Source organism: Botrytis byssoidea (genome assembly GCF_014898295.1).
Source record: "Botrytis byssoidea strain MUCL 94 chromosome Unknown BBYS_044, whole genome shotgun sequence".
Lineage (NCBI taxonomy): Eukaryota > Fungi > Ascomycota > Leotiomycetes > Helotiales > Sclerotiniaceae > Botrytis > Botrytis byssoidea.
In genome coordinates this window covers 154,514-174,680 of record NW_024065885.1, presented here as the reverse complement: position 1 = coordinate 174,680, position 20,167 = coordinate 154,514, and the positions used below count along the sequence as shown (strand labels likewise).

General features: G+C 43.8%; 7 protein-coding genes across 7 annotated transcripts; 5 read left to right on the top strand and 2 right to left on the bottom strand.

The window, feature by feature from the left end:
• Positions 1–1,679: 1,679 nt before the first annotated feature.
• On the top strand, positions 1,680–3,355 carry EAE97_011942 (uncharacterized protein). The gene is made up of 2 exons (XM_038882456.1): positions 1,680–2,070; positions 2,129–3,355. Exons 1-2 carry the CDS (start codon positions 2,001–2,003, stop codon positions 2,962–2,964), a joined length of 906 nt encoding a protein of 301 aa, XP_038726756.1. The 5' UTR covers positions 1,680–2,000; the 3' UTR covers positions 2,965–3,355.
• Positions 3,356–3,596: 241 nt separating this feature from the next.
• EAE97_011941 (uncharacterized protein) lies at positions 3,597–5,464 on the top strand (the record flags this gene model as incomplete). The annotated part of the gene is made up of 4 exons (XM_038882455.1): positions 3,597–3,604; positions 3,654–4,318; positions 4,369–4,404; positions 4,455–5,464. 4 exons carry the CDS (start codon positions 3,597–3,599, stop codon positions 5,462–5,464), a joined length of 1,719 nt encoding a protein of 572 aa, XP_038726755.1.
• Positions 5,465–6,269: 805 nt separating this feature from the next.
• Positions 6,270–7,448, bottom strand: EAE97_011940 (uncharacterized protein; the record flags this gene model as incomplete). The annotated part of the gene is made up of 4 exons (XM_038882454.1): positions 6,270–6,767; positions 6,863–7,013; positions 7,070–7,286; positions 7,361–7,448. 4 exons carry the CDS (start codon positions 7,446–7,448, stop codon positions 6,270–6,272), a joined length of 954 nt encoding a protein of 317 aa, XP_038726754.1.
• Positions 7,449–8,753: 1,305 nt separating this feature from the next.
• On the top strand, positions 8,754–10,046 carry EAE97_011939 (uncharacterized protein; the record flags this gene model as incomplete). The annotated part of the gene is made up of 7 exons (XM_038882453.1): positions 8,754–8,793; positions 8,865–8,935; positions 9,002–9,024; positions 9,080–9,138; positions 9,197–9,312; positions 9,388–9,516; positions 9,582–10,046. The coding sequence occupies 7 exons, from the start codon at positions 8,754–8,756 to the stop codon at positions 10,044–10,046; spliced, it is 903 nt and encodes a 300-aa protein (XP_038726753.1).
• Positions 10,047–10,976: 930 nt separating this feature from the next.
• Positions 10,977–12,249, bottom strand: EAE97_011938 (uncharacterized protein; the record flags this gene model as incomplete). Its single annotated transcript, XM_038882452.1, has 3 exons — positions 10,977–11,639; positions 11,695–11,973; positions 12,043–12,249. 3 exons carry the CDS (start codon positions 12,247–12,249, stop codon positions 10,977–10,979), a joined length of 1,149 nt encoding a protein of 382 aa, XP_038726752.1.
• Positions 12,250–12,646: 397 nt separating this feature from the next.
• On the top strand, positions 12,647–13,747 carry EAE97_011937 (uncharacterized protein; the record flags this gene model as incomplete). Its single annotated transcript, XM_038882451.1, has 1 exon — positions 12,647–13,747. The coding sequence occupies one exon, from the start codon at positions 12,647–12,649 to the stop codon at positions 13,745–13,747; it is 1,101 nt and encodes a 366-aa protein (XP_038726751.1).
• A 3,943-nt stretch (positions 13,748–17,690) lies between these two features.
• EAE97_011936 (uncharacterized protein) lies at positions 17,691–19,295 on the top strand (the record flags this gene model as incomplete). Its single annotated transcript, XM_038882450.1, has 5 exons — positions 17,691–17,747; positions 17,801–17,903; positions 17,969–18,906; positions 18,975–19,106; positions 19,158–19,295. 5 exons carry the CDS (start codon positions 17,691–17,693, stop codon positions 19,293–19,295), a joined length of 1,368 nt encoding a protein of 455 aa, XP_038726750.1.
• Positions 19,296–20,167: the final 872 nt, after the last annotated feature.

Here is a 20,167-nt window from a genome sequence, read left to right as displayed (position 1 = left end):
ACGCTATACTAGCGCAATCTCACAGGGGTCCCAATTATCGATCATCCAACCTCCACAACTTTTGTGTCCATGGTCCTCGTGTACGGCATATGCTCTATGTCAATGTATCGAGCGAACTCACATCACTTCTATCAACAGCATGCGATCTTTTTTCGATCAACTGTGTTGTGATATTTCAACTTTTTCGACATCCGAGTCTGAATGAAGCTTTGGGGATGACGGCGGCTGTAATACCTGCTGCTGTCACAATCGCCTTTGGTTGTAAGCGTGGTGTTACACTTCTGGTCTCCTAGCTACGAGGAGATCGTATTTCAGGATTTGATTCAGAAGGTAGAGAAGATGGTTTGTGAAGGAGAGATGGAGTTGCTATAGGCGAGATTTATGAACGAGGGAGAAGCACGTCTCATTACTGTCTTTTTTGGTTAGGATCGTGAGTATTGAGTCTTGAGACTCTACGTTGAACATTCCCAAATTCTGGAAATGTCTGTTTTGATAGTCAGTTCGTGACTAGAAAGCAATATCTGTGGCATGTTCCAAAACTTTGCAGACAGTATTCTTGGAAAGAATGCCGACGACTGCACCTCGTGGACTCGATGTTTCTTGTCTTGTTTTCTCATGTATTTCTGAGTGCACATCATACCGTATTTTCCGCCGGTTGCTTTCATTGCTGTCAGGTTGGTTGGTGTAGAAGTGACGAATGAAGTGATTTATGTTTGGGAATCTCAGATATACCTACAGAGTCTCGAGAGAGTACAGTGTAGGTAGGTCCTAAGAGACCCACTCAGATGAATGTTTTCGGTCTCTCCTCTCCCGCCTAACCGTAAATCGAAAGGGTGGCAAATATATATCACTTAACTAGCGGTGGCCCCGTCTAAAACCCCAATAATTGAATTCATCGATGAGTAGATACATCTTCTCATGTCCTCATACGTTGACACCCTCAAAATGAGGTATTTCATCAGCCACAAAAGGACGTCGAGCCCATGATGCTGTTGACTCTACTTAGTAGTGGTGGCTAACGAATCTATTACATAGACTTATATGGAATTGAATGATTCAGGAGGAGTGGTCATCGATCCAAATTAGCAAATACCGTACCGTAGATCTTGCTTTGTGAACTAATAGGTGATGATCCCAATTAGTAGCAACTCGAAGGATGCGGATAGTTCTACCAGTAGAATAGATTAAGATTTCGTCTTGTAGATACCGGTACATACTCTAGCCACCATGTGCAACAAGTTCTCCCTCCCTGGTAGGTATACCAATAAAACGAACGGTAACAGGTAGAAGCACCACTAATAAAGGATGGACTAATATCGGACCAAAATGCTTGCTTGCTTGCAGCTTTTTGCAGCCCATTTGTGGGGACGAATGGTTGCACAGCACGTGTGATTGACAGGCCTAACGTCCAGGTTCTTCTCGAGTATCCCTCTCGTCTGCGTCTTTATGAAAGACTTTTTCTTTTTATAATCGAAATTGGAATAGAATGGATGAACGAAGAAGAACCCGAGTAGGTAGTTCAACTTCTAGTAGATGCTAGGATCGATACTAGTCATCAGCTTAGTACGGCTCTCTGTGAGCTTACCTACCTAGGTGCCTAGTATCCCGTAGTATCTCTATAAAAACATCTTGTAAATATAATGTGATACATAACATTATACTAAAAACGTAATATAAACCTTAACCTTACCTTAACCTTGGAATATTCCATAATCACACTCTTTTATACAGAAATATTTTTTTATATGTTGTGCTGACACCGGGAACACTTCATTTTTGCTGCTGTGTAAATTGTGTTAGCGTCGGAGCTATTATAGCGCCTCTTTTGTAGTCGTCTTGGTTACCCGAATCCATTAACAACGAACCTCGATTACTTTCTTACATCTTCAAGAAAGCAACTTTCGTCTTTCATACATCAAATATTCTTCTCGAAAAAGCCAGTAACTAGAGTTCCACTCATACTGGAAGCAAAATTGTATCACTATTTTTCTACGGCGAAGATGAACGTTTTGCTTCCAACTCAAGCGTCGTTCTTTTCATCACCTCACCGTAACCCCATTCATACTCCAGGTAAGGAACCCCCCCTTTTGCGTCCATTCTCACATTTAATACTGACAACGAATTACAGCCTCTCCGCACACAAACCTCAGAATGGGTAGTCGAAAACGAAAAGCCGATGACGATGGACTCGATGACAAAATGTCTATTTCTCCTACAAATAGCCCCGCCCTGGCCACACGACAAATCCCCCGACCCTCCAAGAAAGTTCGAGCTAACGAAATCACTGGCCGACCTCTCAACCTCCCTCGTCTTCTCGAAACCCTAGATGCTCAGTCATTGAGAGCGGTTCTCCAAACTATCTGCGAAAGACACCCAGAGATCGGCTCGGAAATCGTCACTTCAGCGCCAAGACCATCGGTAGAATCCACTCTCGGCGTCCTTCACAAATACCAAAACGAATTACGGGAAGCTTTCCCTTACGGTGGCAGTCCTGGATCCGATTATGCGTACGATCGAGTTAAGCAACAGCTCACAAATCTCATTGATGCTTTGGTCGATTTCACACCGCATTACCTCCCACCGAACGAACAACAAACCGCTACGTCTCTCAGCTTCCTCGATAGTGCCACCAAAATTGTTCACGATCTTCCTAACTGGGACAGTCAGTCTCATAAACATCACAAGGACAATGCGTACGATGAAATTTCAAGGGCTTGGGCTTTGGTGATTAGTGAAGCCTCCAAGCGTGGGGGAGGATTCCAGCTTCATTCTGGCGGATGGGACCAAAGACTTGCTAGGCATAATGATCAGAGTGGAGGAAAGATGCAGATGGCAGTCGATGCACTCGGTACAAACCTTGGTTGGATGGGAGGTAGCTCTGGAGATCCAGATTCTATCCGCAATCAACTCCTTTCAGGTCGCTATGGTGCTAATCAGAGTGTACCAGTAGGAGCTCGCTGGTAGACTCAAATCATATTTTCTTGGTTCGGGTCATTTTGATACTGGGAGTGTTCGTACATATGGGATAGAGGAGGTCATATCAATTGATCGATGAGTCTTGGGGGCATTAGAGGGAATTTCACCACACAGGCGTCTTGTGTTAATCATGGTCATCGACAAACGGCAATAATCACGAAGATTACGAAGATTCCCAATTTCCTTTCATTATCCATCGGGAAGCATGGTTGGGGAGTTCTGGTACTTGAGGGATAGGTTTTTTCATTTGTACATTTGTGGAGGATACTTCGATGGTGGCAATAATTCAATAGGCGTAATTCATTTGTCATTTTAACTTTAGTAACATAAGGAGAATGGCCAGTATTTTGAGATCATACAATTCCATAACATTCTAAAATCCCGACTTTTCATTATCTGATATAACCGTGAGAGCCAATTGCCAGTCGGTGCACTTATCTGCACGTGATACCGTGGATTTAGCGTGTATTAAAGATGTATGACGCGACTTTGAGCTCCCTCGCCATCATCAACAATACAATACACCACCAATTTTGTCGCGACATAACACCATAGTTAATTCACTTTCCGGCCCGTATGAAGTCTGATAATTAAAATATTGCTGAGCTTTAATCATCAAAATGCCTGCGTAAGTACCTTTGATTGAGTTTCTCGACGCAACAACTAACAATCCCCAGTCCAGGCGAACAGCACAGTGGACGAGCAATCGCGAATCCATTCGAAGAAGTCAAACCGCGCATATCAGAATACACAGCACAAGAAATTGCTACATTACAAAGTAGACTAGAGAAACAACTAGGACCCGAATATATATCATCGCGAGCAGGACCGTCGGGACATAAGGTACATTACATCACAGCGGAGAAATGTATTCAGCTTGCCAACGAGGTGTTCGGATTCAATGGTTGGTCGAGTCAGATCATCGAGACACAAGTAGACTTTGTGGATGAAAATGCCACGACTTTAAAAGTCAGTTTAGGGCTCTCGGTCATTGTTAGAGTTACGTTGAAGGATGGCACTTTTCATGAAGATGTGGGGTATGGACATATCGAGAACTGTAAGGGCAAGGCGGCGGCCTTTGAGAAGGCGAAGAAAGAGGGAACGACAGATGGATTGAAGAGGGCACTGAGAAATTTTGGGAATGTGTTGGGTAATTGCATGTATGATAAGGATTATCTGGCCAAGGTTACGAAGATCAAGGTCCAACCTGTCAAGTGGGACGTCGAGAATCTACACAGACATTCGACGTTTACTCCACAAGTAGTCGCCAAGGAAGAGATTGATGCACCAAAGGTCGCAGAAAAGGCTCAGGGTCTTGGACCTGCGAGTACAAACTTATCAGGTATGTTTTTAAAATGTGGTGGCGAAATACAACACTGACGATTTAATTAGGCGATGACACATTGATAGGAGACGATGAATTCGGAGGTATGAAGGACACTAATTACATGAAGTAGATCGTTGCTGATGATTCCCAGACTTCGACGATGCCGATTTTAACGTTGCAGATCCGAACGCTCACCCAGATGAAGTTGCACTTCCTCCCCCACGGACTGCTTCACACCATTTCAACAATACCAGAAACGGTAACAGTGCATCCTCGGGAAATGCAGGATTACCAAACCAAAGCCGAACTTCTGGGCCCTCGGGGCCTCCAGTTCCCATAATCAAGAGTGGACCGTTAGTTCAACCAAATCGACCACCAGAAGCTGGTGACCCAATAATCACTCGCAACAATCATCCTCCACCGGCACCACGAACACCCAATGCAGGTCTCGCAAGATCGATCAGCACAGTAGGACCTGTTGTTCGCGCCCCTCAAGATCTAATCCAACCCAACCGTCCTGCGAATCTTGTCATCGCATTCCCTGGCCGCGTTTTAAACCAACCCAATAGACCTCAGCCTCAACCCCAAACAGCATCCGGTCCTCCATCTCCATCCCGCAATAATGATATAACAGATGAAATGCCCCCACCAGGAGCTGGCTTTACCTCTGCTCGCGCTGCATCTCTCCTTCCTCAAGAACACACTCCCTCCCAAGCCCCCCCTGCAAACCTCAACCTCCCTGCTTTCAACCCCAACCTCGAATCCCCATCTATTCGTCGTACCCCAGGCGTCGATCAAAAATCCTCCAAACCACTTTCCCGCGATTTGAAACCTGTTCCTGCGTCTCAGGCTCAAGCTCAAGCTTCTACTACTGGCCCACCACAAGCCCAGCCAGCTCCTCGTCCAGTTATTGCTGGAAATAGGAATGCGAACTTGGGAAATCCCCAATTAGACACCACGAGAAGAATTGGTGCCCCTGGTAGTCCGAGTCCGATGAACATGGGAAATAGAAACAGTTATAAACCGCCTACGATGATGAAGAGACCGATGCCGGAAGCGAATAAAGCTCCGCTAACGGACTTACAGACGAATGGCAGTGGAATGGCGGGGGATGAGCATGTGAACGGGGATGCGAAGAGGCAGAGGTTGAATGGGATGTAGAATTCGAAGCAAATACACCTGTAGCAGGATGGAATACGTACACGAGGGATAGTGATGGAGCTGAGGATGTGATAATGAAAATATTAGTTGATTGGTACCAGAGGCGTTATGACGGGTCGAAGGATGGGCTGGAAATGGATGGAATGGACATGCCAAGCAAGGCACTTTTCATAATGACGGGGTTTGTCTATATCTGGAGTTCGCTGGGTAGTCTTGTACATTGAGCAAGTACATTCTGCGCTGATTGCTTGTTGGTAGCCGATCATGGCTAAGTTAAGAATTCGTTAGGTTGCGCTGTTAAAAGTGCTTTAAGATATCATAGGGCATGTTTATTCGCAGAATTCATATTATGTTATAGGTGCTTTTTTTGCACTGTTGATTATGAAATTTTTGTTCTATATGTCCACTTGTTGTAGATACGCGTGGAGATCAAGAAACTGATATAGCTCTAGCTGCAATGAGGGATTGTGATTTGGTTGCCTGCATCCCCGCAGTTCAAAAATGTGTTGAGATCCAGGCATTTCATATTTGTAGTTGTGCATAATATCATTCACAAGATCACTACACATAGATTCAAGGCAATTAAGTATAGAAAATGCTCGGTGAAATTCAAATTCCGCTTTGCTTTTGGCTTATAAGGTGCCTGTTGTGCTACGTATAAAAGATGCTCCAAAGGAAGAATAGTCTCTTTGGCAAAATCTACATGTAATCGATACACGCCATTACGCCCAAACACCGACCATGCATATTTTCGTTCCATGAACGCCACCAGCCTCTCCCCAATGCCCCCCCTCCAGTCTGACCTTTATTTGACGATCAAGACAGCAGAAGGGATTAAACCGGCCTCCTTCAAAGTCTTCCCGAAATCGACAGGACCTTCAAAGGTCTTCTTGGGATAAGTCATGGTGAAACTAGTCACCGAACCGAGCTCGGCCTCGAGTTGCTGGGAGATCTCAAAGAGGGTGGTGTCGACTGGGTAAGTCTTAGTCATGACCCCGGTGGAAGTTTGTAATCTCAATCGAGATTCTGTGTGGACTTTTGGAGCGCCGGATGAAGCCGCAGGGGCGGCTACTGGAGCTGCTGCAGGTGCTGGAGGAGCACGACCTTCGCGGAGAGCTTTAGCAGCTTCGGCCTTCAAGCGACGTTCCTCCTTATCGGCGGCGATCTTCTCTTGGATGCGTTTCTTGGCCTGGACATCAGCGGCTTTCTCGGCACGTTTAGCCTGCGCCTCCTTGATCTGTTGGTCCTTCGCCAGCTTCTCTTTGGCGTCCGAGACTTCCTTTGTGGACTTCATTCGGATTTGCTGTGGAGAATAACATGTTAGTGTGATGCGGGGTAGATGGGTGTGGAGGGGCAATTGCGGAGTCGAGATGAATCTAGGAATAGTAAGCAACGAACCTCATTGCGCTTGGCTTCCTCTCTGTCAACAATAGCCTGCTTCGCCCTCTTTTCCTTCGCCTTCTCGCGGAGCTCTGCGAGCTTCTGTTGCTTCTCCTCTTCGGTGAGGGGGGCGATCTCTTCGGTCGATTGCTCGAAGTTCTCATGTTGACTATGTAATCGTATTAGTGAATCCTCGAATGACAAGGTGTGGCAGGGAACTCTTACGTCTTCTCGGCATGGAACTGGACCTGCATCATGGAGCGGAACTTCTTGCCACAATCGGTGCAGACCATCGACTTTGCCTCTTCCCCATCCTTGAGTGGCGCTGGCTCGATGTTGGGGTTTGTCTCGTCGGAATCTGGTGCTGCAGCAGCTTCTGCAGTTCGGATTTCCTCGATGCTCTTGTCTTGATTATCTTCGAGCCATTGTAAAGCTCCGTTCACTGTAGCAAATAGTCAGTATGCGGGGTTACATAGATTGCATACAGGGGATATGCAAGTTGGAATTTATACATACATCCGCCCGTCTTCTTGACTGCAATCTCGGCCTTTTCCTTGTCGAAACCCATGTCGAGAAGTTGTTGAAGATCACTTGGTGTAGACATCTTTTCTGTGTGCTTGGTATGTTGTTTTATTGTAAGTTAAATTGTATGAAAGTTGTGTCTTTGTAAAAGCGTCGGAAATATTATGTCGAGTATTATTATGACGAGATGCAAGAGCTCAGGGTTGTGCGGAATAATATAATGATGGGTGGGCCGTACTAGAAAGCACTAGGTAAATATGGGGTGAATGGATTCGATATCTAATGAATTGCCGTATTTATTTTTATATATGATGATCCGTGGTGATGAAAAAGCTTCGAAGCCAGGTAGAAATAAGGTATGGAATGGATTAGTTGAATGTTCTAGATTGAAGTGAAGGCAATAGATACTCGGGTAGACTTAGATCTATACACCTCCACACTCGGAATGTGATAGAACGATCAAATGGCACAAGGACTACTTACTACTGGTAGGTATAAAGGATAAAATTGATTGATTAGATATGAATCTGTTAATGACGTTAGATTTCCACCTACCGTATGTACACACAGAGACACACACACACACACACACGCGCACACGCACACGCACACGCACACACACGCACACGCACATACACACTTCTCTGGGCAGCTAGGTGTATATAATAATCCACTACTCGACTTATCGCCGAATAGTCCAGATGTCCATCTCCAGTCAAGTATACTTTGTGTTTACTCACACTCGAGCCTATACATTCATTATACACACAACACAGTAGGCACTTGTGATCATTCATTTGCCCACCAGCCAACTTGAACTAGGTATTTATTGTTGATTGAAGACATTGAAGGTTTGATCGACAGGAATGCCAAAATTCATGACAATAATTGAAATCAAATTAAGACATGATTTTTTTCATTATTCGTAAAAGCCAGGTATAAATGCCAATCGAGTATGATCACAGGTAGGTAGCTGGAGGTAATCAAACTAATAATCCAATAATAATAAGAGGATAATGATAATTCACCCCTTTCTTAACAATTTATCATTTATTTCTTAAAAGTTACAAATACATAGGTATACATACAGACTTGACATACATACGAGACTCTCTCTACTCTTCTACCCATCTACCACATCCATCATCATATGTATCATCATATGTATTGGCCGTAATAATCCAACAGGGAATAACAAACGACCACCCATCACCTTCTTTGTCACTCTCGGACCCTCGTCATTACATATCAACCACCTCGAGCGAAACACACCCCATCCTAATAAATAATTCCTCAACTTACAAATATTATTCTGGCTTAATCCCACAATCCCACAACCTCACAAACACTTTGAATACTTTGAACCAACATTAGTAATACGCCCATCATGTCCGTCGAAATAGATTCGCAAGAGCTTGGCTTTCACCGTACGCTATCATAAATTATTCTTCTCCGAGAGAGGGAAAGACACGAGATGGGAAATTCTAACATGTGGCAGGTCCTTTTACCACGGAGGTGTCGCAAACATTGAGAATTAGAAATCCTAATCGTACTCCCGTTGGTTTCAAGGTAGGGAAATCTGCTGCCGTGTCGTTGGCCGTTCTACAAGTGCTAATGTGGTTTATTCTTCAACAGGTCAAGACCACTGCGCCCAAACAGTTGGTTCTACTACACCTCACACCTTCGAAATAGCGTTCTAATACTTGCGAATAGATACTGCGTGCGACCAAACTCTGGTAAATTGGAACCGGGAAGAAGCATAGATGTCACTGGTATGCGCCGATTAGGATGGCAAACAGTACGTGGCTAGGGCTAATCTTGCTGGCATAGTTCTTTTACAGGCAATGAAGGATGAGCCACCTCTCGATGCAAAGTGCAGAGATAAATTCTTAGTTCAGTCGGTCGAAATCACACCAGATAAGGAGTTTGTCGATTCGCCCTCAAACGTACAGTACCCCCACGATATATAATCCATAGGGACATTTCCTCACATGGACGTACGCTAACTGTATTTCATACAGCATGTCGACCGAGCAGATAAGAAGGATATCCAAGAGAAGAAGATTCGTGTCGTTTTCCTCCCACCAAAGTCGACAGGAGCAGCAGCCATTACACCTATGAGAAATGGTGTTAATGGAGCAAATAGTGCGGTATGTTCTGATTCCTTGTGTACCATCCCCGAGGAAGCGGAATTGACTAACATTAACATCTCTAGCTTTCAACCCCAGACACTGCCCCTCCAGCCTATCGATCAGTATCTCCCGAAGAGCATTTCACCCCTGCAGCAAACCGTGTCGTACCAGGAAACTCAGGCCCAGCCCCCTCTGTCAGTATCAACGACGAGCCAATCGGCAATCGCAACCTCGGCGACGCTCGCTCTTCTGCTTTCAACCCCGCAGCTAGTACCAGCAGAGAAAGTAATGCATCCGCAGTCACCGCTCCAACCGGAATGCCTACCTCCGTCGAAGAACTCCAAGCCCAACTTGCCGAAGCGAAGAAAACTATCGCATCTTACGCCGAACAAGGTGGTATGAGAATGAGAAAAGTGGCAAATGGGGAAACGTCAAATGAGACGGTCAATGAAATGGCTACTAAGTTGCAAGGTGTAGAAGGAGTGCCTGTACAAATCGTCGCAGCTCTATGTTTGCTTAGCTTCTTACTCGCATACCTGTTCTTTTAATCTAAAGCTGGGTGTGCCTGTCTGCTCGCATTCTGACTTTTGGGTTGTGGTTTCCGGCTTTGATGGGTTATAGCGTTGCACCTCTCTCTTCCATTATTGTATAAGAGGAAAAGACACAAAGCAAAATAATCAATATTGGGTGTCTCTGGTGCTCTCGGGTGCAGTTACTCTTAGGTACTGGTTTCTTGGGTTCTAGACCTCGTTCTTCTCCTTGTACTTTTTTGAAATAAGTACAAGAGAAGAGCCCTCTAATTTTACGACGATTCCTCCAATAATTTACATTTCCTTGCTGTTGATTTTTTTTTTCCTTTCTTTCTTTTTCGATTTCCTCTCGCCACAGCTTTTGCATTACGAATGTACCACCTGTATTCTATTGCTTTTTTTCAGACGAGTTCAGCCTTTTGACAAAGTTACTTTTTCTTTACGTTTTCTTTCTTTTGTTGTGTTGTAAGGGGGCTTCTACGTATGTGTTCGCCCGAAAAATACGGGAGAGGGAAAGAGAGATGGGTGAGAGGCCAGAAGTCCTGGATCTGGCTGGACTGGCCTGGTATATGCTGGAATGAATTAAATCGGTAATATAGTATCGGGTGTATGTAGCGAGAGAGAGCGAGTAGGCAATGAAGTGCTGGAATGATAGCGAATTACGTTTGATACATAGTAGGTAGTTGGTGAGGAAAGGTACAAAATCTCAATTAAATTGTAAAAGACAGTTGCAGAAGTGACAATCGATATCATGTGTATCATGTATAGTTCTTGAACAAATGTGTATATGTGTTCGTTGAAAAATGCATTCTATAACTCATCTCATCTTTTAATCGTATATACAAATTCAAATCAAGGATGACGTCCCTACTTCCACTCGTACAAGGGATCCTCTAAAATTCGAATCTCATCTCATCTCACATCTAAAAGAAAACAAAAAGTCAAAATCTAAGCCTGAATCTCCTGTTGCGTCCAGCCTCCGACTTTTCTTCCTCCTTCCCTTCTCTTAACTCTACAAGTCATTCCAACCTCCTTATCCCATACAAACTGCCATATCACATAAATCCAACTCTCATGTCTGGGCAACTCTGCATAGAATTCCTTGGCTATCTCATGGAGCGCGGGTAAACGTGTCCAGGGCACAGCGGGGAAATCATGATGTTCATTATGCAGTCCAACATTGTAGGTGAAGAAATTGAGAGGACCGTAATAAGAAAACGTCTCTGGGATTTCGACACCAGTTTTTGGGTCGCGGGCTGCGAGGGGCTGACGCTCGAAAACGTAGTGCTCGGCGATGAAATGTCCGGCGCAGGGGTGAAGGGAACCTGCCAAAAAGGCGGAGAGGATAAGGTAGTAGAGGGAGTTGTAGGAATTGGTTGATTTTACGAGGAGGATGTCGAAGACGACTTGCACGAAGATGTTGAAGATGTGGATGGAGGTGAAGGGGACGGCGTAGACGAAGATGGGACGGATGGCGTAGAATAGGATTTGGAAAGTGCAGAAGAAGGCTTTTCCGAGGAGGGAATCGAGGAAGAGGGCTTCAAAACGAGTGGGGAGATCGGTGTCTAGACCATCGACGCCAAGGGATTTGTGGTGGGTAAGATGGTATGGCTGGGGATTTGTTAGTTTTTGGGAAACTGGAGGAATTCTATAGATGTAAACGTACTCTGAAAGAAGCAGAATAAGGAATTCCAATCGGTAAATTTGCAAAAATTGCCAGGGCCCGATTCAAGTTTGGGTTTTTAAATGCCAAATTGTGAGATATTTCGTGGATGGCAAGGAACAGGTTTTGATTTGCGGTTGCGCCAATAATGTAGGCAGTGAGGAAGAATTTCCAGGAGAGGAAAGGGGTATTGCGGAGGAGGTAGGCGCAGAGGATTTGGATTGATACGACGAGGAGAACGACATATTTGGTGAGGGGTTCAGGTCCACAGAGTTTAGTTACCTTAAAGGAGGGGATTAGCAGCTATTCCTGATTGAGAGATAATAATAGGGAATTGAGATGGATAATTACCTCTGGATGAGCTTTGATAATGGCTAAACGTCTGCTTCGATGAGGTTCCTCGGTATATGTCCAAAAGAAATCATGTTCTTTCACATCGATATCTTGTCGTGGAGGGGCATCTTCATTCTTTTCTGAGACACCTTCTGCTCCATTGGTTCTTAATCGGGGGGTGGTTGAACCCGAGGTTGTAATAGTAGAAGTAGCTACTGGCGGCATGATGAAAGAACGTGTTGTTATGCCACTGTTAACAACTTTGTTTTGGTAATATGGCTATATGGTGGCGTGGTGTTGTAGATAAAAGGTGTTTTGAGGTTGAGAACTTGGATAAATAATATTCCCCGATCATTCGAGTCTACGTTTCGCTACCAGATTAGATTCGTATCCTTTTCGAAGCTTTGTGGACTGTTCTTTGGATCGATTTTCAGGGGTACAAGGGGTTCAAGCCTCAAGGGTGACAGTTAGATGGACCGTGCATTCAAACCCACTATCTACTACATGGTCACGTGATTAGTCAGTATCTATCATTATCTCTGTGCCAACATACGAGTAGCTTCTCAGCTGAACTACATTTCAAGCTACCTATCTGCGAGTTTTATGATGCAACTGCAATATCATGGAGCAAGATACCTGCAATGAATCAGTTCGATATCTTTCTCCAGGGTTTTATTACCCTCGTCCACCTCGTAATGTTCTCCCTCTCACATTCTTCTCTCTTCCAAGAGAGATCCGTGATAGTGTTTATCATTATACCTTGGTATCAACATCAAATATCATTGTCTGGAAAGGCAAGTTGAAACACGAGTTGTTGCCCATATATAAGGGGAGACGACGAATTTGGTCGGGCGAGCCTACCTCACGTTTAATATGGCGAGCCGTTAGCCACAAGGAGACATCCGTTAGTCTTTCCACTCTCAATATCAAACTCTTGTTTTGTAGTAAGGTGGTGAGCCATGAAGCCGCCATAGTCTTCTACAACAAGAACACATTTGCTTTCGAGGGAGATCATAACTGGGATCCTGTTGTTCATTGGCTGAAAACCATCGGCACGGACAATCGAAATTCTCTTGCAATTCTGGACGTGTGTGGAAAGCGACCCGATCAAGTGTGGCAAAATCACTGTGGAGAGCGTATCCACCATCCTTTGAAGTTTTCAAATGAGGAAATATACCTTAGGCATCTATACTTTGCCACCTCCATAGATGGTTTCAAATATGGCTGCGTCGACAATATCAACCCGATTTTAGAGGAAGTTTTTGTATTGTTAGGAAAGCGGGTCTCTAACAAGAAAATTACTATTGTCATGCAAACTGGCAGATTTTACCCTGGTGGAGGGACCGATCCTGTTGATCCCGATGAGCTATTCCCGGAAGACGGCTGGTACAGCATGGAGCTGCCAAACTTGATAGAAAAGTTTCTAGAGCTTTATTCAACCCGCTCTATGAAGCGTTCAGTGGAGGTAATCTGGAAAGGATTGACATATAAACGAGTCCTGGAGACGGATTTCATGGAGAATCTTGGGTGGACTATCTCCACCTCACCCGTCGAACATGAAGAAGCACTTGCTATATTTGGTAAATATCACAACCAATATGAGACTTTCGCTAGATATTCACTGAAGAGAAAGAAACTCACGGGACCACTTATAACTCAAGATCCTTCGCCCTTTTCTGACATGTATGTATACTCACAGATCAATAGGGAGGATTATTTGTAGGCACAGGAATATCTTCGAATTATCAATACACAATACTTTCTTGGTATAACAGTATAAGTTCATATACATTGTCTGATAAAGACTACACGAGTCTGTTATGACTACTCAATCAATTGCGAAGGCTGTACAATGTACATCAATGCCAAGTGGTGGATCTTCCAAAATTCCACAATACCTGCAGGCTAGCTATGCAAATCTATTCTCTGGAATTACTTGATCTCAAGAGTATTCTATCATGATGAAAATGCTCAATATCGTAGTGCCTGCTGCTGCTGCAGCAGTCGTCACATGAATGAGCATTACAAAGAAATTGAAAAAGTTGCAAACACCCACGATACAGCAGGAAATGAAATTTAGGCATTCGCGAAACGCGAAAAATGCTGCCTCATTCTTCATAGTGTTTACCCCGATTGGGGAATTAGTTCGGTATTTGGTTCCATTTGTTCTATTATATACAAAATCTAGATCGACTAATTAGTTCTGAAGTAGGTAGGTAGTCTTTGGTGAGTTTTCAACATTCTATATTTCGCAACTATTGTTCTTGACAGTCGGGTTGAGAAAGGGGAGGGAGGTTTTGAAATGGCGAGACTTGATCCACCCTTAAGAAGCGAGAAAATCATACTTTGGTCGGGGAGCTGCGGTTCCTCTATCATCTTGTTCTAACGAAAAATGTTTCTTGGAGAACTTGCAATTTTCTGTTAAAGTTGAACTTTTTATTTTTGAAGAACAGAATTAGATTTCGTCTTTAACCTTCCATGTACTTTTGATATAACTAAGCAAACCACAACAGCTCTTTTTCAACCTCGTGATATCTTTGAAATCGTGAGCCTCTTGACAACACAAACCTAGGTATTTAAGTCAAAGTCGCTTAATCTTACCCAATGGTCTTGTAAAATCATGGTCTTCCAAAGTGGAATCTTCTACTAGTGGCGTGGGAGAATCCTAGAAGCTGTCATTTGTACAGTATATACACTATATCAATGTTTGACACACTACATAGATTCAGACAGGAGATGTGGTCTAGTGGATAAGACATCTGACTCAAAGTTAAATCTTTAGGTAGAGAGGCCGAAGGCGCAAACAGCGACTCGGGACGATCCTCTAAGATTGGCCGTGAGATTATTTAACGGTAGTTCGAATCTATTCATCTCTATCTTTTTTTCTTCTCCTGATAGTGAATTTCGAGGAAAATTCGAAGATGGAAAGTAAAATAAAGGATATAAATAAGGGGGTCAGGGGTATAAGGTGTAGGAAGGGGTGAGAGTGCGGATTGCGTTGCTACTGGTTTTGTTTGCCTTTCAAGCAAGTCAATAGATCCATGGAGTGCTTCGATCTTTCCTCCTTCCCTTTGTTCTGGATATCAGCCACCAAGTTATTTAGGATGACACAAGCCAAAGAAGGATATCAAAGTTAAAGGGGATGTGGTCTAGTGGTTAAGATATCTGTCACATATTTTGGGTCGGATGAGCCAGCGCAGTCTCTCGGGAAGCGCGGGTCCTGACCATGCCGTGAGCACAGGTGACGATAGTTCGATTCTATCCATCTCCATTTTTTGCCATTTTCCTGCTTAATGGTCTCTATATAAATAGATTTTATTTGGTATGCTTGTATGTTTGGATGGGTTTTTGTCAATCAGAAATGTCTGTCTGTTTCTTTCATTTCACAGATCACGGGGGATTTTTTTCGATCGCATGGCGGGCTCGCCTGGTCATGTAATATGAGGTACGTAGAATATTGAAATCAAACAACAACAAAAAAGGTAGAAAGTACGGTTTATGTAAAACGCATGCTGCACGCGAAGTGCGATGTGAAAACAAGACTGAACGTCAACTCATCGCAGATATATTGCGTGCAAGCATTGATAGTCTAGTCATTTCCGACTTCAACAGCACTCTCAAGATAAGAGTTATTGTCTCATCTGTCCGAAAATCGATAGTTCTGAAGGATGTTAGGTTATCTAGAATATATCCTTATGGTTCAAAGACGCAAAAACACATACATGCATCGTTGAGAGATACATCGTGCGAAATTCCATAGCACCTTGTAAATCAAGCCTTCTAGGCTTAACGGAAATTAGCTGCGGTACAATTGTATTCTACACAACATACATCATTCAACTATGCTTTCTCGGCTCTGGTTCATCTTCTTTTCGCTTAGTCTCATCGTATCTCCATACTCTTGAGTGTCAATGTTGTCATTTCACGTCACTAGAATAAGAGATGCAATCAAATCGAACACTTTTCAAAGGAGTCTGCCAATAAATAAGCTTCACATGTGTTCCTTGAGATACTTCCTTTCCAAATTTCACAACATTTCTTCCTAACCCTAAGGATCTTGCACCTAGCCTCCACTGTTAGTACATTGGACCAAACCAACTCCAGTATCACCAAAGCTGAGCAAGAACATATAGACGGATCACAGACGTATAGTTCGAGAACAAGATAATCGCCTTGAGCATGACTCACTTCCCAAGCATTTGAAGTTCGAGGAAGTTTTTTGAAGCCATTTTACTTGTCTTGTGTAGCTGGGACATAGAGAGGGCTCCTTACTGATGACGACAAAGATCGATTATCAGAGAACTTTATCGTGACCACGGAAGATATGTGTTCGAGTCTTACCATGCCTGTATTTTGAGCATGTTTGGTAAACTATTCACCTGTGTGCAATTATTTTATGGATTAACTTGGAGGATGTGTGACAAGCCGTAATAACTTTGGCTGCTAAACACAGCTTTGATAAGTAAATATTATTTCGTACAACTGCAGTCTTGTAATAGGTTCTTTGACTGAGCTATTTTTGTAACTTCATCATCTTGATGATAAAGACAGCATCAGAATTTGAATTCGTGTTTAGTCTAACCGAGTCCATAATGACCGTGGTCAATCAAATTATTCAAAAAGTCTTGAAATGATTGGAAATATACAAAATATATCCTTATCAACTGGTTCACAGTTCCATGATTTCCTCTTTGAGTGAGGGAAGATTGCTGGGGTAGCTTCCCCTTTTATTTTATGGGGCTGAGGTTCGGATAAAGACCCCACTTTAGTTTCATCTTTCAGCAGATCAGGGATTATCTGACCCTTGAGTAACTATATCGCGACGTCATACGAGTTTATTCCACAATACTTATGAGACGATTCAGCGAACCAGGGATTGTCCAATGGCTAAAGAACAGTTGAATTTGGAGAAGTTCATGCCCGGCAAAATCCTTCTGGTATGCGAAAGAAAACATAATCCGACCCGCTCATCCGGATGTTTGGTACTCTCGGGAGATAATTAGTCAGCCGGGTCCCTGAAACGGTCCCTAGATATTGCAATGTGCTAAGATACAGATGTTAATCTCATCCAGGGTACGATTTGGTTCCAGTATATCGTGCAAATGGCAGTGCAAAAAGAAGTTTACCAGCAGGTAGAAGTAAATTCAAATTTGCATATGATATTCTCTGGCAATATGGGAGAGAGATCTTTGGTTGGACTGGATTTGGAGAATTCAAATGGTCCTCTTGGTACATTGATGAATCAGAAGAGGAATCACAATCTATCGTCACATATCCGACTTTCTATATTCATTCATCTATAATCTCGTGTGAAGCAGACATTGGAATACTACTTCCGCCCTTTTGGTAACAGTAGCATATCTCAACCACCCATCACCGTATTGCAAGTGAAAACGGATCCAAACCCGAAAAGATATATTGCATCGACAGGGTATCTCCACGAGGTCGTTGTCAGCGCTAAAGACCGCTAAGCCTCCTCATGTACCGCCTAACTCTTTCAAGCTTAGCCGACTTCAGAACTCTCTTCAATGAAAGAAGTGTATGTGAGAGCGGCGACTACTAATACAGGCCACTCAAGTCTTAAATTTCACATACACACACTCCCATCTCTCTTATAGTTCCAATCTACCTTAAACAAACATCTCTTTAGCCGAAAAAGTCACAAAATGGCATACCCCAAGAACGTTGGCATTAAAGCCATGGAAATCTATGTCCCAGCACAGGTAAATTGCCAAGCACTCCCACGAAAGTCACTTCATGATGCTGATTAGAAAAGTGTCTGGATCAAACATTGTTTGAAAAACATCAAGGTGTTTCGGCTGGTAAATATACCATTGGATTGGGCCTTCAGTATATGAACTTTTGTACCGATAGAGAGGGTAAGTTGGTACCATTGAAAATCATCAGCCAATTCAAGCATCATGTAATACTCACAAATTGCTAGATGTTTGTTCCCTAGCTCTAACAGCTGTCTCTTCACTCCTCCGAAATTTCGACATCGACCCAAATTCTATTGGGCGTCTTGAAGTCGGAACTGAATCACCCATCGACAAAGCCAAATCTATCAAATCAGTTCTCACCACTTTATTCGAGCCACATGGCAATACAAGTCTCGAAGGAATCGACACGATACACGCCTGTTACGGTGGCACGAATGCCCTATTCAATGCGGTCAATTGGGTAGAGTCTCGTTCATGGGACGGTCGAGATGCCATTGTTGTTGCATCCGATATAGCCCTCTACAAAGAGGCCGCTTCTCGACCAACTGGAGGGGCTGGCTGTGTTGCTATGCTTGTTGGTCCAAATGCACTGCTGTCCCTCGATCCGGGCTTAAAGGGTGTCTACATGACTCATGCTTATGATTTCTACAAGCCGGATACTAAAGTCGAGTTTCCTATTGTGAACGGCCATGAATCTATTGGCTGTTACATTGGCGCTTTGGATGCATGCCACAAGAATCTATTTGAGCGAATCGAGGCTAGAAGAAAACTCAATGGTGATGAGCCCAGCAGCGTGCCAAAGAAGGTTCTTGAACTTTTCGATTACATGGCATTCCATACTCCAAACTGCAAATTAGTGTCTAAATCGTTCGGCCGTCTTAAGTACAATGACTGTCTCATATCGACCGATGATGCCGAATGGGAAGGAATTCCCGACGAACTTCGCAAGTTGAGCCGTTCGGAGTCTCTCAAGGATAAGGCGCTGGAGAAGACTCTTGTGTCAATCACGAAGAATGAGTTCAAGAAGCGTGTCAAGCCGTGTATCGCTGGCCCTTCTTTATGCGGCAATATGTACACAGGAAGCTTGTACTTCTCTCTCATTAGCTTGATAAGCAACATCGATCTCAAAGCGGCAGAAGGCAAGACCATCGGTTTGTTCAGTGTAAGTGAATCGATTCACCTTTATTCTAGCCACCCATGATTTTTGACTGACCCGAATCCACCATCTAGTTCGGAAGCGGCATTGCCAGCTCACTTTTTGGCATGAAAATTACCGGCGATCTTACCGACCTGGTACAAAAAGTCAATTTGATGGACCGTCTTAAGCAGAGACACATCGCGACACCTGAAGAGTACGAAGAGGTGAGTCTTTAGCTTTCAGTCCATTTGGATAACATACTAACTCGACACAAGGCTTGTACTCTCCGGAAGAATGCATACGGAGCGAAGGATTTCAAGCCTCTTGGCGATGTGAACTCCCTAGCACCTGGAACATACTACCTGGAGAGTGTAAATGATGTATATAGAAGAACTTACGCCATAAAGCAGTGATGATCCAAGCGAGATTGTATTAAACCGGGAGATGGTTCATGAGACGATTGTATATGTGTAAGATATATGGTCGGTGTATTCAATAGAACCAGAAGACGAGAAAGATCGATCTAAGTAGTCAATATCATAATTAACAAGATTTAAACGAATACTGCAGTGTGCCATTGTCTGAATTGCAACTATACATAGCAAAAGATCAATTGTATATCTTCTGGAAATTGTGAAGAATGTGCTTCTGACCACTGTTTGAGCACTCTTCATAGTAAGTGAGTTTGTGTTGCCATTAAGACGAGACAAAAAGTACTTATGACGACAATAGTAGAGACCGCTCAAGTAGCTACCGGCTATTTCGTACTCGAGAACTTATCGTGTGCAAAAGATGGGCTATTGGCAGTGCTTTCACTCCCCTTGCGCAACAGAGTTCTAACATCCGCTGTCTTCATCGTACACATCAGTACCGTCAGTAGCCGACGGTTACCACGAACGAACGAGCGAAGAGCGAAAAACGCAGTGCGCCACCCTACCTCCTGTGGCAAGCAGGACGACAGCAGCTAGTACTCAGCTTGGAAGCAAGACTGAGTGCTTAATGCAGCAGGAAAGCCAGTCTAACCTAGGTCTTCTTTGCACAAATTACGAACCTTTTCAGTTGCACCTGAGGGATGGGAAATTATAATAGAAGGGTGCTCTGACTGGCCGGAGGGGTAGGGTCACTATTGCGGATTAGAGAATCGTCAAATGACGGAAGGTCTCATACGAATACTTGCGGCAGCACGACACCTGAGCGATACTGATGTCTAAGGCAACTAAGCTAGGTCACTTGCTTCTCGGTGCCTCAGGCATAAATGGTAATGGAGTGGAGATCAGATTGTGAA

Excerpts from the sequence above, each read along its gene's own strand:
- EAE97_011942 (XM_038882456.1), top strand. The coding sequence starts at position 2,001 with ATGAACGTTTTGCTTCCAACTCAAGCGTCGTTCTTTTCATCACCTCAC. Across the intron at positions 2,071-2,128 it reads TAACCCCATTCATACTCCAG|CCTCTCCGCACACAAACCTC; the intron begins GTAAGGAACCCC and ends AACGAATTACAG.